The following is an 18161-nucleotide window of genomic DNA, read 5'->3' as shown; positions in this document are numbered from 1 at the left end:
CAGCCTGTGAACGGTCTTTCATTACTTGCTTTCCTGGTTCTAGGTGAGAGTCTTGCATTTGGTCCATTGTCTCTGCTACAGCCCCTCAGCAGAGAATGCAGGGTGCAAAGCCTGGGGTTTCTGGAGACTTCTGCACCTCAAGGGTCAGGGCTGCCGAGACCTCAGGAACAGATCCAGCTTCACCAGGTGGCAGAGCTGGGGGTGTAGTGCAGCACAGGCTGCAGCCCAAAGGAGAGCATGCGCCCTCTTCAATGGCAAATTATTTCCCGAGGTGTCCTTGAAGCAGAGGGGAGGTGGGGGGAGGTGAGGGAAGAAGGGCTGGGGGAGAGGGGCAGCAGGGCGGGGCCTGGGTGGGATGCAGGAGGCCTACAGCTATTTCCTGTCTATGTCAGGGCAGATCAGAGCTCACTTACCTGTCTTCAGCCCCAAACAAGTACTTGTGTTATTATTATTAGAAAAGAGATTACCTTTCAACAAAAGTGGCACCAATATCCCACCACCCTGAGTAAAAGCAGGATGAAGATGAAACGATTTTTCTCTCCCTTCTGTCCCACGAAGCCGACCCCCCCTCCCCCCCCGGAAATGGCCCTCTCCCAGCAGCACTCCAGGAAGGCAGTGGAGCTGAGACCAGGACTGGCTTCCCCATGGGGGGTGAGGAGGGGAACAAACATGACAGTTAGTTACATCAGCCCGATTAGTGACGGCACTCACCTTGGGACCTGCCTGCCTACCTCTGTCTGGAAAAGGGCCCCTGGGCCTTGGTGGGGAAGCTGGTGAATTGGGAGGTAAATGTCAGCAGTGACCTCCCCTCACAGCCCTCTAGCCTTGGAGATAAGAGAGCGAATTGGAATCGGACCAATCTGTTCCAGCACAGTCTGAGAAGCGGCCTGCCCATCCTAAAGGTTTTTAGATCATTCCATTGGGCAGGAACTACAGTCTTCCCTCAGCACCTGGTGAGGGATCAGAGGTGGTGCCTTATCAGATTCTGCCTTGGGTAATGAGGTTGTGTTTGCCCTATCTCCATGGAACAAGGACGAAGGACAGGGCCCTGTCTGTGGAGGTCGGAGGTGGGCCAGGGAACGGGCAGCTGTTTTCCTTGGCTCCACACTCTCACTTTCCACCCTCACAGGGAATCAGAAGTCTGGGCTCCAGGACAAAATCTAATGGCTCACTGAACACTTACCTTGAGTGAGCTGCTTTAATTCTCTGAGCTTCGGTTTTGTATTTGTTAAAAAATGTGATTCTGCAAACTTTAGTGATGGAGAACACCCCGTGCTTGGCAGGGCGGTGGGGGAAGGGGGGCGTGGTTACAAAGGGCAGCCTGTGGAGGGTACTCGGTCCGGTGGCAGCCACGGGGCCTGCTGCCATTGTCAAGACCCACAGAACTGTACCCCGAAAAGGGTGTGTACATTTACAACATAAATCACAAGAGAGTGATGAAAATAACTTTTCCCAAGTCAGTCACAAGGATAAAGATGATAAACATTTTGAGAGTACCTGGCACAGTGAAGGGCTCGTGTATGTCCCAAATATATAACATGTTTCTTTTTTTTTTCTTCTTTTCTTTCAGAAGTTTTTTTCCTCTTCTATAAAATGGGCATCAACATATTACTTCTTACAAACCGAACAAGTCTTCACTTCTTCACAAGCATGGTGAAATGATAATATGAGACTATGAATACAAATTCCTTATCAGGGCTCAAGAGGTAGCCGTTCAATCATTCAGGCATTTGTTCATTCCCATTTTTAAGTGCCTTTGCTGTGTTAGGTCCAGTTGGAAGCCCCACTGGATCAGCATAATGTGAGCCAGTTCCAGTCCTAACGCAGGTCCCAGTCCAGGAAGAGAGTTAGACATGAAAGCAGTATAGTGAATGCTACGTAGGTGAAGTCCCAGTGGCTTTGGAACATTTCTAAGGGCATATTCGGTAGCCCCTTACATAAATATGTTCTGAAATGAGGTTTGGAAGATAAGAAGGAGATGGCCCAAGAAGCAGCTGGGAAGAGGAATGGTACTGTAGGTTGAGGAAACTACATGTAGAAAGATCTGGAAGTGAAGAAGACCAAGGCTCATTCCAGAACAGAACATCTTACAGGCTCGTTGGGGTGGGGATGGATCGTTTTGAAGATTCAAGCCTTGGCCCTGGTCTGGACTACGTAACTATTGAGAAGTCTTCTAGTCCCATGAGTATATATTTCCATGACCACCCTTGGCTCCCTCTTGGCACCCACTTGGAGGCAACTGGAGCCTTAATCTTCTTTTCTCTTTAAGTATCTGGGGATAGTTAAGTGAGTATGACCTTGTAGATTCCTTGCATTGGCTTTTGTATATCACCCGGCCTCAGCCTGAGGTTTTCACCACCAGGTGGGAGGTAGCAGGAGTGATGGAAGGGATTCAAATCCTCTAAGGCTGCTAGATGATGTCAACCCAATTACCAGAGACAGCACTATCTGCCTGGTGATGGCCCTCAGGGATTTGCACCTGGGGGATCTGGGTGGAATTCTTTGATGTGACACTTGGCTGGCAGAAGTTCGGTTCCTCCCTGGCTCTTCTTTCCTCTCCTGGAAAGGAAGCAGCATCAGCAGTGGGACGAAGGCCCCATGACCTTAATAGAGTTGCAGCAATTCCAAGGAAATCCTGCAGATGTGGGTATTTTGCTGGATTCATGCTTAAAGGTGAGGACTCCTATTCTACCCTGATGTACCACGGTAGATAGACTAGCTACTAAAAGCTTCTGGGCTATTTATAAATGGCCCTTTCCCCAGCCTGGCCCCACAACCACCCCAAACCCTGCCACCCTAAGCACCTCAATCCCTTTTCTAGAACCTCTGGAATAGCCTCATAATACAGCAGCTGACGGGGTAAATCCTGCCATGAAGGACATCGCTCAGATCTTGCCCCAGCACTTTCTTTGCTCTGATGGTTAAAGGACAATTGTCAATATCACTTCTCTAAAAGACAGAGGACAGGGGCGCCTGGGTGGCTCAGTCTGTTAAGCATCTGCCTTTGCCTCAGGTCATGATGCTGGGGTCCTGGGATCGGATCCCCACTAATCGGGGAGTCTGATTCTCCCTCTGTCCCTCGTCCTACTCATGCTCACTCTCTCTCTCACTCTCCAATAACTAAATTTTTAAAAAATAAGTAAAAATAAAAGAGGACAACTGGTCAACTGACTTCCCTAGGCAAATCATTTCTTCTTTCTGGATTTCTATTAGTCTATAAAAATAAAAATTATTATCATTTTATTAGGGATGTGGGGTTTTTAGACTTGTTGATTTCACCTTTAACATGTAAATTTACGAAGAAATTCAGGATCCTATATCTGTGGTCTCGCTGGTTCCAGAACATGTTCCAGGGGAAGGCACTGATAGTCTGCACCTGATATTTGTAGGAACTTCTCAGAATCATAGATTCACAGCCCTTCAAGCTGGGAGCACCCTGGAGTCCACCCAGCAGGCTATTTGGAATGTTCTAGGGAGACCACGGAGGCAAATGAGTGGGGTGAGCAGACGGGGCTCCAAAGTCCAGACTCCTGCTTCAACCCAAGCAGCCTGATTTTTCCTAATTTATGCAGTAGTACTTGTCCAAAGATTTTCTTTAAAAATGTTTCTATGTCTAGGGAACAAATCCTAAAATCCTTAAATCGTGCCTTGGCAAGCTGTTTTCGCTATTGTTTTGACAAGATTATTTAACGTCTTGGAGCATCAATTTCCTTAGCTGTAAAATGGAACGAATGGTACTAAAAAAGCATTTAAAAGGTTTGGCGGCATGACAAAGCATTCTGTCATGAACTAGGGGTTTGTTATTTATTAGCTGGATCTAAATCCAATCCGTGTTTACTTCCTTGAGGTGGGATCTGAGTTCCCAGAGCTGCTCTGAGAAGACTCAGATGGATGGTAAATGTCCACATACGTAGGCACACACACACACACACACACACACACACACACACACACACACACAGGTACAACTTCAGGAACTGCCAAGAGCGCTTTTTAAATGTAAATTATATTTGCAACACTTGCTATTGCTGTGTTACCAAACAAGATGACAACAGCAAAAACTTATTCAACCGCAGCTGCAGAGGGCGATCACACCGATAAGCGCCACAACACAGGGGATTTGGTTACTGCAGAATAACTGGCTGGCATTCCCGGGCTCAGGTTTGTAGCCACACAGTAGCCATACAGGAGAAGCTGAATAACCGGTCCGGTGCCTCACACGCAGGGTGTGGTGGCTGCAGCACCCGAAGAGTCTGCTTTAAATGGACTCACCCAGCCCTTGCTCCCTCCTTCTATGTACCCTCTGCAAGACGGGGCTGCCTTGTTTCTCCCACCTGAGATAGCACGGTAATAGGTAAAAAGTGTGCGCATCTTAATTTCAATTACTTCCCATTTCTAAAGGGCTGATGCATTTCCAAAGGGAACAGCCTAGAACCTCCTAGAATCTCCCTCTATTAAACCCTCTGTTCTCATATGACTAATTCGAGAATCCACCCACTCTGGGAGCCATTTGGTGGGTGTGAAGAAAGATTTGCAAACAGCGTTCTAATCACAAATTGTATCAGTGCAGATCTTTGTAATCTGATGGGGATTGGCCCGCTCTTGGTGTCATTTTCCAGCCTCCTAAGACAATTTATCCCTGGGCTGAGGTTCAATGCTAGCGCTGTAATGAACTGTCTGTGTAAGCTCGGCTCAAGCATCTGCCCTCTTTGCATTTCCTCACGTACAGACTCCTCATGTCTCTTGTATGTATTGTATTTTTTTTTCCCCAGTTTTAACTTGCACAATGCTTCTTTGTCTGTTAATGTTTTCTGGCTTTCAAACCCAGTTTAAGAACTTCATAACTTTAATAACTTTAGATTCTGCTTCTTCCCTAACATTGACTGGTGGGCTTGGAGAATACCACTGCCTGTACCGTCCTTAAAGAACACTGAATCCAATGCCTTTACGCCATGGTTGGAGAAAATAAGAGCTGGAGGGCGAAAGAACCCAAATCCAGAGCAGCTAACCTAAAACTCGGATGCTGTGTCAGGTGTCCTGCCTACTATGTGCCTTCACTCCTTCACTTAATCATGTATGCTTGCCTTCAATAAGTATTTCTTGAGTTCTGCTCTGTACCATGTACAATTTTTAAAGTCTGGAAATAACAGTAATGCATAAAATTCCTGCCCTAGAAACTACATTTGGAGTGGAGGGAGACATGTAGACAAAATAATCTACGTGAACTGTAAAGAGGTGGTCAGTGTTGCGAAATACTATAGCAGAGAGGGGATGTCAACTGCAAGAGTTCAAGCATAAGGAGAGGTCCCAGAAGACCTCCCGAAGAAGGGGAGCTTTCCTCTGATTGCTGGATGACGGTGGGGGGTGGGGTGAGCTGTGTGAACAGCTGAGGGGAGAAAGATACAGGTGTAAACAGCAGTGCCTACAAAGTGCGTGCAAAGGCCCTGAGCCAAGAATATGCTGGGCATGTTCTAGGAGCAGTAAGGACTGTTTTCCAGTGGAAAACAGTAGAAAGCCAGGTGGAAAACCAGTGAAAGGTTTTGAGCAGAGGAGTGACATGGGCCGGCTTATGATTTGAAAGGATGACTGGCTTTTGTGTTGAGTGCACTGACCTGGGGCAGTGCATTCAACACAACTGAACAGTGCACTGAACAGTGGAAGCAGGGAGAGAAGTTAGGAGCCTGCTGCATTCATTCAGGGAGAGACAAAGGTTACTTGGACCTGCGTGGAGAAAGAGGAGGTGGCACTAAGACAGCTAATGTGGAAAAGCAGGGAAGATGGACTTGAAGTCAGTAATTAGGAAATCGAGAAATGTCCTGGAAGAGAACAAAAGCTGGAGCCCAACTACGCAGCAGGAAGACTGGACTTAGCTTAGTGCCATAGCAGGTCAGAGGAGGGTTCCTGGAGGAAGAAACATCCAAGACTAGAATGGACATGGGCTGTAGGGTGACCAGCTGTCCAGGTTTGCCCGGGGCCATCCTGGTTTTAACACTCTTAACTCTTCCCCCTCACCCCTTGGGACCTGGGACAGTTGGCTGCACTGCCTGCCTCAGTGAGCTAGTGGAGCCTGGAGAGCCGGAAGCCTGAGAGCTGAGCGTGCTCCAGACAGAGAGAACAGAGGGCAAACACCCGAAAGCCAAGAGAGAACAGAGTGTGGGGTGGATCACCGGGAGGAGAGGCTGTAGACAGGGGCCCCGATGCGTCTGGTTCTGTAAGCCTTGAAAATAAAACAGTCACAGAATTTGTTTTGATGTCAGCAGAGGGTTTTGTTTTTTGTTTGTTTGTTTTAAGATTTTATTTATTTATTTATTTGAGATTGAGAGAGAGAGAGAGAGAGCGCACGAGCTGAGCGGGGAGAGGCAGAAAAGAACAAGCAGGCTCTCTGCTGAGTGGGGAGCCTGACATGGGGCTCAATCCCAGGACCCTGAGCCGAAGGCAGAGGCTTAACTCCCGGAGCCACCCAGGTGCCCCAGCAGAAGGGTTTTAAACAAGGAGTGGTAACACTAATGATTCGGGAGTTCTCTCTCTCTCATTTTCTTACTTGTAAAAGAGCTATAAAAAGACCCATATCATTTATAAGTTTTTAATCCCAAGTGAAGAGTAAGAAATCCACAACCAGAGTAGGAAATAAATTTGTATTCCGGCCAAGTGTTCAACAGCAACCAGGAGTCCTCATGGCCCATCAGGACACCTTCTCTATGGGACCAGATTATCCCCCCCACCCTTTTCTCTGTTTGCTTTGATAACATTGTTTTTCCTAGGCTCAAAAATCTCAGACTCATGATTTTAATCTTCTTCTTGGTGGCTCTGTGAGCCACCAAGTCCTTATTTCTTTTTCTTCAACATGTCTCTCCTTAATCTTTTCCTCTTTTGGTCTCACGGCTGCCAGTTGGATTCAGGCTGTCCTCACGTTGTGTCTGGGCGATAATGGACTAAGGAGTGTGCATGTGTGTGTCACAGAGGACAGCGGGTGTGGGTGTGGTGGAGGGTAATGAGATTAGGCTTCTCTGGGTGCGGGCAATGAGGAAATGTGTAGTCTATAGGGAATTTATTTATTAATTTAAAGATTTTGTTTATTTATTTGAGAGAGAGCACAAGCAGGGGGAGTGGCAGTGGGAGAGAGTGAGTGTACAAGTGGAGGAGGGGGTACAGGGAGAGGGAGAAGCAGGCTCCCCTCTAAGCAGGGAGTCCTACTCTGGTAGATCAGGGGAGCCTGAGACAAAGGCAGACACTTAACTGAATGGGCCACCCAGGTGCCCCATCTATAGGGAATTTAAAAACCAGTCGTTTTAAAAGTCAGTCGGCTTTGTTTCATTCCTACGTGCCAAGAATTAATGACAAACATAAAATCTCCTCCCCACTGGCATAGAGCACTCCCATCTGCTCTCCACCCCTGGCCTTAATTTCTGTAACATTTTCTTCATTGGTCTCCCTGATTCCTGTCCCTATCCTTCCAATCCCTTGTAGGCAGCTGCAGCACCGACACCCATCGTTAGCTTCCCCAAACCTCAGACCCTCCCTGAGGTTTACAGGATCAGCTCCAACACCACAGTCCAGCCTAGCTCTTGGTCAGGCCCTTGGTAACCTGAAGCCCGCCTGACAGCTGAAACTGATACTGTCACTCTGCGTCCCAAGCTCTCTTCGCTGTGACAGCCTGTGTTGTAAGAGCCTCGGTTTCCTGCTTGCGTGAGCTGGGACGAGACTGAGTTCTGGATTCCAGCACTACCAGACACTGCTGGTGTGAACTTAAGCAAGTCCCTTTCCCTCTGAAGGTCTCGATGTTCTTATTTATCAAATTAGGACCATCATAGGAGTAAAGCCGACGTCACAGGATAGCGGTAAGGGCCAAATGAGGTCCTGGTTGTGCGACCAGCCACCCATGGGAGGCAGGAGGCTCACGCAAAGCAAGAGAGGTCAGACCCGTTGGAGCGGTGGCCGCCAGGAATCGTGTCCATGGCCACAGCCGTGGAGGCCTCTTTGCTTTCACAGTCCATTTTAAGTTCCCGCCTTGCCTTTTCGCCATTCCATATTCTACTCAGCTTTTAAAGGAACAGCTCCAGACCAACTTCATCAAAAATTCCTCCTTTGCTGTTTAAACCTGCCCCAATCTTGCTCTCTCCAAAGACCACCCGGACGGACATACCTCCTCTGCTGACACAGTTCCCCTGCGGGTCCTCGCATAGCAAGCCTCCTCCCAGCCGGCCCAAGTGCCACCTCTTCTGTTTAGCAACCCTCTCAATGCTGAACACACATTCTGTGTTAAATCGAGACTTATCAGAATGAATGAATGAATGAATGAATGAATGAATCTCTTTTTTTTTACCCCTTACTGCAAAGTATGCTGATAGTGCCATCTGCTGCTAAGCTCTGATTCTGTGTTTTCTGCACCCTGAAAAGAAAGTGAGGAACGCTCAGGAAAAGGAACAGGAAAAAAAAAAAATGTGCCTTCTAAAATGCTGGCTCAGAAAAGCCACTGAAATGTCCCAGTGCGGGAGGTGAGCAGGTCAGAAGGGCCCAGTGACGTGGCTGCAGGAAGGCCAGGATCTCCCTCCAGATTGGTGACAGGCAACTAAATTGGAATTAAAACACCTTTTCAAATTTGTAGAACAAGTTTCCCTTCTCCTGTGCCCCGGCCCCAGCACGAAGGGTGTGGTTTATGGCCAGATATCATTTTTAAATCTAACACTATGAAAATTAACTTTGAAGATTCCAAGATGTTTCAGGGGAGAAGGCATTAAAAGAAAAAAAAAAAAATCATGAGAGCTGAAAAAGCATTGCTGGAGAAATCATAGTCCTATCCGTTTTTCTTCTTTTTACACATTTTCATGTAGTAAAAATAACAATTGCCTTTTAATGATTCCCTGCTAGATGTTTGACATTTTCCTTCCTCTGGCTCAATTAAATCTTCAGATAACTCAACAGATAAGTATTACTTGCTCTTTTACAAAGACATTGAATATGAGGGGATAAGAAATGTGTCTGTAAGCAGAGAGCTGGGAAAAGGCTGCAGATATTCCCTGTCTGGGGTGCACAAAACCTGCCCTCTTCCTTGCTGCTCTACCCTAACTCTGTGATGGTGACCTGGACCAGGGGTCAGAGGACCTGGATTTAAGTCCAGATTCTACTAGTAACTTTTGTAGAAAGATGGGTCAATAAATTTTTTCCCTGGGCCTTCGTGTCCCCAACTCTAAATTCTGTAAGGGGTGTAGGACCAGATGCTCTCCAGACTCCTTCTGGCATGGGAGTCCGCTGTTTGCAGTGGTCTTGATTTGCTGAATTATAAAAACAGAACTTTACTGTGTCTGTGATTTTCCCTTGAGCTTCCAACACTGGCATCATCTTTCTAGTCTAAACAGCTCTGGACAGGTTAGTGAGGACTTCAGATAAACAATAACCAAAAGCACCCTATGCTGAGCTTTGAAGGCCACTCTATCTCTTTTCATTTAATTTCTAAATCATTCTGCATGTAAATTATGCACCCCCCCAACATTCAAAGCATGATGTATACTCTATGCTGATTCTGAAGGCTGTGTGGTTTGAAGATTTCCGTATGCCAGTTTGTCACCTTTGACATCTTTGACAACTGGCCTTTAGTTGTAAGTGCCTTGGTAGGCACTGTCCCCCAGGTTGATGGGCGCACCTCGACAGAGCAGAGTCCCCAGAGACAGAACCTCCACATGGTGCCGAGCTTTTGAAGTGGATCACTGGTGCTTCAAAGCCAAGTTCATGGTACAGAGAACAACATCTGATGTACTTTCATTACCCTTAGAGACAAAAATCATTACACAGATGCCAAATGGCTGAGAAAAAAATCTGTACCCTGTGCTCAGCCCTGCGGCCTGGAAGTTCAGAGGAGGCTCAAAGTGCTCCCCGGGAGGAGACCGGAGCGTGTTTGAACAGACCCATAATCTTACCTGGCACACTCAGAGTCCCAGAAGCAACCACCTTGCTGAAGACAGTAGTCTCCTTCTAGATTTCCACTGGGGTGTGCAGAGGGGTGAGTCCTGAGGTCACATAAGTCCGTATGGATTCCTCCTGCCTTCTAACGATTCCTAAAAACAAATGGTCAGAACTGCAGTGTCCTGACAGAGTCCAAACACTTAGTTTCCACTCAGGAAACTGACAGCTACTGTGACTTTGACCTAAGGCAAAGTATTCATCCTCTCCGGGCGTCTTCTTCCCTGTATGTGAATCACGACCTTGTCTACTGGGGGGCGGCAAAACACTTAGTGACCACCGTGCCATAAACAATGAAGGGAAATGGATTCCTGTTTCAGGAATCTTGACACTCCCCGGTCAAGAGAGGGCCAACAATGCCTTCATGACTGTTCTTCACTTGTATTAAGTAGCTAAAAGCAGGACACATTTCAAATTATGACTACTCAGAACTAAATTTGCTAGAAAACGTTGTGATAACTTTATCTTGGATACCGAGAGAAGAAAAAGCTTAACAGGTCTTACTTGCTTACCAATATTCACCTCAAAGAAGTGTAATTCTAACTCCTATTATCTTGTGAGAATAAAGGTCTTGACACTCTGAACTCGAAATCAAGTAGAAATACTGGTGTCTGTTCAGCAAATGTGTGAAACGCTGGAACATCACGAGAGCCCAGGATTCTACTCCAGTGACCAGAAGCCTTGAAGTTGGCTTCTAAGTCTCGGGGCTCTATCATTTATTCTAAATCTAAGCAGTGTAATTGCTTAAGACCTTCAAAGGCATTTAAAAATTTGAACAAACCAAAAACGGGTACAGGGACCAAACAGAGTAAGTGTGATTGTACACATGACATGACGTCCTATTCAGCCCTTTGGCTTGAAATGAGGCAAATGGACCCCATTAACTCCTGCTGGAGATGTTTACTTCCAAGGATTCCTAAAGCCTCTGAAACCCTATTCCCTGCACAACCTTAGAAGAGATGTCGTCCCTGAAAGTATTGCCTAGATTTCTGGTTTTACTAAAAGCTTGACTGATTTTACCAAATGATTTAGGCTTTTCAGACAATGCACCCAACTATCCTCAGGTGGGCTGGGAAACACTCATTATTCCCATTTCTGAGATGAAAGGTGAAGACTTTGAGAGAGTCGGCTGCCTCCACGGCAGGTGAGATAGGAATTTTCTCAGACTCGCCGGCAACGGATTAGGCCACTGGAAGAAGCCCCTGAAGGATGGCTTTCACGTCTGCTTCCCCTGACACTCGCGGCTCCTCTGCTTTTTAGTAAGAATCATGGTACTCGGCAGCTTCACCCCACCCACTTAAATATACCTCCTCCTGAGGAAATAAAATAAAACTTCCTTTTAAACTGGTATTTATTTGCATTTTCACAGCATTCATTAAAGTGCTTTCCCAGGGCGATCCGCAGTAAAAATCCCACCCCCCTTCCGGAACACCAGCTTTTATATGAACTCTCTCTTGGACAGCTTAACGTTTCAGAACCCTGGAAATCACCCAGGTCAAATGCCATGCTTTTTCAGTGGAGGACACTGTGGTGGAATGAGAGGTCACATGGTTCGTTTCTGCTTATCGGTTGCAAACCCAGGACTCGAGACCCCGCTGAAGGTCACCTTTTCTGTGACGCTTTCCCTCTTTGCAACCACTCCCTTCTCTCTCCCTTCCCGTGGCTTTTTTTTTTTTTTTTTTGGTCCCTGATTCTATTATAACCCTTTATCACAGCACTCACCTCATTTTGTATTGTTTCATTTGTTTATATGCATTTCTTTTTTTTTTTTTTTAAGAGTTAGCATTTTTATTTATTTTATTATTATGTTAGTCCCCACACAGGACATCATTAGTTTTTGATGTCGTGTTCCACGATTCCTTGTCTGCGTATAACACAAACAATCTTATTTCCTTTTCTACTTTGCTTTGAATTCTTCAAACAGGAGGATGGAACCTTGGTCATTTTCGAGTACCTCCTTAAACTCACTGCCGCGTAGCCACTCAAAAACCGTCTGATTAACGAATTCATGAGTGACCGGAGCTTCACCAGAACGCTCTGCTGTGACCATTCATTTTCCCTGTTTACAAAATGAAGATTGCTCTGATGTGTCTCTCAAGATAATTGTGCAGTTACGTATGATTGCCAAGTGCTTCGAGACCATAAAAAAGCTTTATAAATGCCAACCATGATTACAACCCTTTGAAACAATGGGATGTATGATTTACAAGTGGAAAAAGATGAGCCATGGCAGGTAATGCCTCTACCCTGGTTCTCATTTCTATCCCCGCCCACCATCAGGTCGTAATTCGGAGGCAGACACAGCAACGTGGGAGAAGAAGGGAGGGTTGAACTACAAGCTGGTTCAGGTTTCCAAGGCCTTTGCCATCACATTGCCATCAAGAGGGGAGAGCAACTAAATCTGTCAAGAGGGGCCAATGACAAGAGCTCCCAGATGGACGGATGACACCCAGGTCACTGCTGAAGTGGAGACAGCATGAAGAACGTAGGCGGGTGGCCCCTCCGAAACAGATGACTAAGGAGGGCCCATAGAGTGGAAAGGCTCTCAAACTCTGCTCTTGTCACCTTATGTTCCCCCTCCTCTCAGGTACATCCTATCAAGTGGCTAGAAGAGGTGTGTTGTATATTGAATGAAAGGACCATTCAGATTTTCCTCCTAGCAATGTGTGGCAGGAAAAGAGAGGGCAGGAACATCTTGTGTGGTTATTTTTCTTGGGAGCCCTTAACCACATTTTTGAAGGCAGAGGTGACTCGCCATGCCAATCTTTTACACGGTGGATGCCATCCACTGCAGAGCAAGCCAAGATGGATGATCAGATTGTTCCAGACTTGACGTTGTTTGGTCTCACAGGTCAGCAGGAGGTACAGAGAACGTGGTGATTTTCCAGGGGTGGAAGGTAAGGGCGAAGGTCTGACCCCATGAGTCTGCATCTCCAGCTCAGCAGTGAGCTCAAAGAGTGGTTGACATTACATGTCTCAATGTGTCTGAAGAAATCAACCAGGTCCCAAACAAAATAGCCTCTTGTCTCATGTTGAAAACATCAAATTACCTGGGAGTAGGGGATTTGCGGGTGGGCTGTGGGACTAGGTGGGGAGGTCACTTCACATCGTGGGCTTCTTGGCAGGAGGAAGAGGGATCGTAACCAAGGACCTGAATCTAACTTGTGGTTTAGAGTTTTTGCCAAATGGCTCCCGTACCCCTGGGGAGTTCTGGATGTGGGAACAGTTAAAGTCTTCTCCACTTCTCAGCCATACCACCGTCAGTCACCTCAGAATGTTTCATTACTTGGCATAAGGAATTGGTGAGGTGGCCCCCATTACCTCCTTCCTTGACGTCAGTGAGGGAGTTGTTCCCTGTGGCTGTCTCATGTGAAATATTTCAGCATTTGTACTTCAATTAAAACTCACAGGTATATATTATTAAATGGTAGTGACTCATTCCATGGCTTCTCCTCAACTGAATAAGTGCCAAAAAATGCTTTGTGCCCAGTAATGACGGAGACTGCATTAAAACTAAAATTTCTTGTCAAATAAACTATAATCAGGGCTCTGAAGAAATTACCCCACATATCCAAGAATATCACTCTGTCCCGCGTCGGTGTTTCCTCAAGAAGAAATTTATGCTCAAGATTCTCTCTGCTTTGAAGGAAGAGGAAAAAGACACCTAACTAGAACCCTCTTTCCTTCTGTGAGCTTCATGAAGGCAGAGTCTGGCACATGGGATTTTTTCCAAAGTGGGGCTGATCTCATTGAATTACACAACCCGTATTCAATACATCTCTGAGGAGAGAAGGGGAAATACGCCTTCACATATCACTCAGCAGGAAGAAGACAGAGGAGCAAAAGTTCAGATTTTATAAAAAAATTGTACTTTTCTCTTCACATTAATGTATTATTTTATATTTAATATGCTTGGAAGCATGGCCAAGGGAACAAACATCTCTGGTACTTTTTTCCTCCCTCCTGTTCAAAGGGCTATATTCCGATCTCACACAAAAACATTCCAAGCTGAGTGACCACAGGCCGCAACTTCCTTTCACTGCTGTCCATGTCCTCATCTGGAAAGCGGGCCTCAGGATCTGTACCCAGAACACCTCCCGAGTTCTAGTGCGTGAGCAAGCTCTGGCTTACAAGCACCCAGAGCAGTAAGAGGACAAAAATAAAAGCTTTGTGAAACTGCAGGCTTTTCACCCAATGGTCATCTGACAAGTGGAAGTCCCCCAAGTGGTTTAGCTGAAGAGGACTGGCCTTGAGGTCCTAGAAAGTGGGCCTTTAGGCCCGGGTGGTCTCCAGCACAGACAGTGCTGCCGAGTGAATGAGAAAAAGCCCCCTCTTCTGCACAGACCCACCTCTCCAGGTCCAGAGGCTGGGTAACAAGCACCTTCTCCAGCCAAATCAAAAAGGCACCCCTTCCTCTAGTGGCCACACCCTGGGCCAGACATTCTCACATAAACTTGACTTGGTAACCCTGGCTCAGATCGGCTTCAAGTCCTCCGATGACACTCCCTAACTCTCTGAACACAATTATGTCTGGTTGGATGGGGAGCTGATTGAAAAGTGCAGAGGGGCACCTGGGTGGCTCAGTTAGTTAAAGCCTCTGCCTTCGACTCAGGTCATGATCCCGGGGTCCTAGGATGGAGCTCCGCATTGGGCTCTCTGCTCAGCAGGGAGTCTGTTTCCCTCTGTCTCTGTCTCTCTCTCTCTGCCTGCCTCTCTGCCTACTTGTGATCGCTATCTGATAAATAAATAAAAATCTTAAAAAAAAAAAAGTGCAGTGGCACCTGGGTGGCTCAGTGGGTTAAAGCCTCTGCCTTTGCTCAGGTCATGATCTCAGGGTCCAGGGATCAAGCCCCATGTCAGGCTCTCTGCTCGGCAGGGAGCCTGTTTCCCCTCTCTCTCTGCCTGCTTGTAATCACTCTCTCTCCTCTGTCAAATAAATAAATAAAGTCTTTAAAAAAAGTGGATACACCACGTCCCAGGTGTACAACACCACGGGCGGCCTGAAAAACAGGAATCACCGCCCTGGGCAGTCAGCCCATGGCACGAGAGGAGACCCATAACACAGCTCTGGAGGCCGGCCTCCACTTTCTGTGGGGCAGAATCCCCACCTTAGTGCCGGAGTCCCAGCCTCTCCTGGAGCTCCCACGGCACCCAGGAAGCGGGAACGACAAGGAGCCAAAGACTGTTTTCTTTGTTGATGCCTCGTTGCCAGAAAACAGAAATTAGATCTTGCCCAGATTCTCCTATCAGCAGATCTGTGTGCCAGCAAACACTTCTCCGTGAGACGGCAAACAGAGATCCGCCTTCCCAAAGCTCGGGGAGTTTTAGCCCTAAAATTGGGTTTAAAGTTTTCAAATCACATAGACGCAGGAGGAACCTCTTCCCAAATCTCAAAATGTTTGCTCAAGTAAATTTGGTGGTATTGGTGCCTATTTCTAAAATCGGCTTTGTTTGTGTTTTTCATTGGCTCGGTGTTGTATTTAAAGCAAGAGGCTGAAGGGCTTGGGAAATAATTATAAGCTGGTATGTCATTTTCAGAAAAGGAAACTGAAACCCAGAAAGGAAAAGACAGTAGCTCCAGGTCACACAGCAGGGCATACTGGACCCAGCTGGGATTATAACCTAATGTTCCTTCCCTTCTCCCAACCGAAGGTTGAGTGGAAAACAGATGGCACATAACTCACTATGACTCAATTTTTCAGTCTCAAAGGATGAATGTGCTTAACCATCGACCAAGGTCATAAAAGGCAACCAATAAATGTGATTTTCCAGTGAACGTTTACATCTGATGGTTTTCTAAAGAACTACGACCTGTGCCAGTGCCCCTCCCAGAGGCAAGTAATCTCTGCCACCGGTTAGTAGCCTTCCCAAGACTGGAACCACCCCAGTCACCCTGAATAATGTCTTTGCAGGGTTTCCTTAGCGTTCTGGCCAGGAACCAGATGTTCTCTGGAGGAACACCTCTGTTAACCATTTCTGTGCCTTCAAAAGTTGTTTCCACTTTCCTTGTGGCCCTGAAACATCAGCAAAACGAGTCATAGCCAGGTGTTGTCCCTGGGCTGTCCCCAAAGCCACAAAACCATTACCTAAAGACACACCAAACATTTGGGAGAAGAAAACTAAATGCCAGGTGTTAGGATCAGCCTCCCTGTATTAAACAATCAGACACAAGCATGAGTCTGGGAACTGGAGAGCAGCCGAGACAAGGGACACCAAAATACATGCAGTTGAAGATGGGAATCAGTCTGAAATCCACTTGTCTTACAAAATGTCCCTTCTCACCAATGGGCCCCACACTCAGGCAACATGTCAATGGTGTCCCAATTCAGGCGGGATTGAAGATTTTCTTCCAAAGGTACAAGGGTGAGGAGTCATTCTACTTCAACCCTCCGAACAACCTTTTCTAAAGACACAAGTCTTAAGGCAGTCCTTCCTGGAGCACTGGGGAGGAGGAATCGAAGCTTCCAGTGTAAGTCTGCTCTCCGGGGAAAATACCAGGGCCAGTGACTCCACCAGGGCCCTGGTGATACTGGGCCTCTCCATCACCTACAGCACTCTTCCAAGAGGATCAGGGACACGGAGGCAGCACAAACCCCGCTGGGTGCTCCTTGGACTCCAGCTTGTGGCCTCCATACTGGAAGAGGGTGTTGCTGAAGGGCACGGGGTCCGAAAGCCTTCTGAGTCCAGTCACACGCTAACCTTAGAACTGGAGCACGCAGGACAGGTGTAGTGTTGCCAAGAACAGACTTATTCTTTCTGCCAGAGCTTTCGGATCTGCAGCAAAGGACGTGCCCGTGTGCGTGCGTCAGTGTGTGTGCGGAGGGCATGGGGACAGAAGACCCCATGAGAGATGGAGACGGACAGCCTGAGTGAGGCAAAGCGGGCGTCCGCAGGCACAGCAGGGGGATCTGGTGACTCGGATTGACCTGTTAATTTATATCACGGCTCTGTACAAAAATAAAGGGGTTCTCATAAGATTAACAATTTAAATAAATATCTGATAGAACTTTTCTTTCCCTCGTTTTTATAGCTCATCCCTGGGGTTGCTATTCAGTCCCTGCTTTCCTTGTTGTTCCTGATCCAGGATGGCGATCACTTCATCGGCCTGTATCCGCTCCTGCAAAACAGGTAACCAACACACTTCTGTTACAGGAACCATAGTCACTCCCAGCGGCAGGTGCTTCCCAAACACTTCCAGGCATCTTTGTGTGCAGAGATGGGAGCTAGGTACGGTTCAGGACCCTCATCTCCGTCCCCGCAGTGGTGCCTTCTCCTGACTTCCTTTTGTCTTAAGCAGTAACTTTTCCAAGATTTCTCTCTTGCCCGGAAGTCTTATGTAGTCAACCGACTAGTACCCTTTCTACACTGTGGTTCCACAGGCATCTCTGACTCAGGGCTCCAATCCAGCGTTCCAGCCAGAGTCAGTGTTTTCTCCCCCACACACCTATGCCCGTCCTGTTCACCAATTCTCTCTCTCAGTCAAGACCACCTCTGCTCACCCCTTTGCCCTCCAAGCCCAGCCATGACTCCTTGGACCAGATAAATCACCATGTCCTGTCTGTTCTCCCTTCTGTTTCCACCCCCTTTACAGTGCCCGCTATGGCTGCCTGAGTTTAGGGCAGGATTTCTCCACCTTGGCACTCCTGACATTTCCGGCCAGAGAATTCTTTGCTGTTGGGTGTGGTCCCAAACCTAGCAGAATGTTTAGCAACAGCCTTGACCTCTGCCCATTACAGGGACCTGGTAGCGCCGCCCTCCAAGTCTTGACAACCAAAAACGTCTCTAGCCCTTGCTGAATGCGCCCTAGGAGGCAAAATCAGTCCCACTAGAGAATGGCAGATTTGGGCTGTCACCACCCCTAAGCCCAACTGCTGCAGCTTCCAGATCGTACCCCCATTTAACACCCGGCTCGCACGTGCTTCTGAGGGGCCCCTAGCATTTCGGTCCCAACCACGCTACCGTCTGGTTCATGCTTTCAACCCTTGTACGGGTTCCTGTTGTTTGAGGTTCCAGGCTTCCGATATCACGCATTCTTCAGAGTCTACAATGCTAACTACTCTTTGAGAATTGATACCTTTAAAACAACCTACAACCAGCAGGGAAATCTGCCAGCTTTGCTGACTCCTTCATAGGCTTTCCTTGCTCAGGGATTCCATCTGAGAGGAGGTGCCCAACTCCGGACTCCCGAAGTTTGTTGAACATTC

At 47.3% G+C, this 18161-nt stretch overlaps 1 protein-coding gene across 1 annotated transcript in view; it reads right to left on the bottom strand.

Moving 5' to 3' along the window:
• Nucleotides 1-16090: 16090 nt before the first annotated feature.
• Nucleotides 16091-18161, bottom strand: part of P3H2 (prolyl 3-hydroxylase 2) — a 150327-nt gene continuing 148256 nt past the window's right edge. Inside the window, 1 exon segment of the mRNA XM_032337934.1 lies at nucleotides 16091-17074. Coding sequence (XP_032193825.1) covers nucleotides 16982-17074 — 93 coding nt within the window. The 3' untranslated portion in view covers nucleotides 16091-16981.

This window comes from Mustela erminea, chromosome 1, assembly GCF_009829155.1.
Source record: "Mustela erminea isolate mMusErm1 chromosome 1, mMusErm1.Pri, whole genome shotgun sequence".
NCBI lineage: Eukaryota > Metazoa > Chordata > Mammalia > Carnivora > Mustelidae > Mustela > Mustela erminea.
Note: the sequence above shows the minus strand (reverse complement) of the source record. Positions and strands in the feature narration are given on the sequence as shown.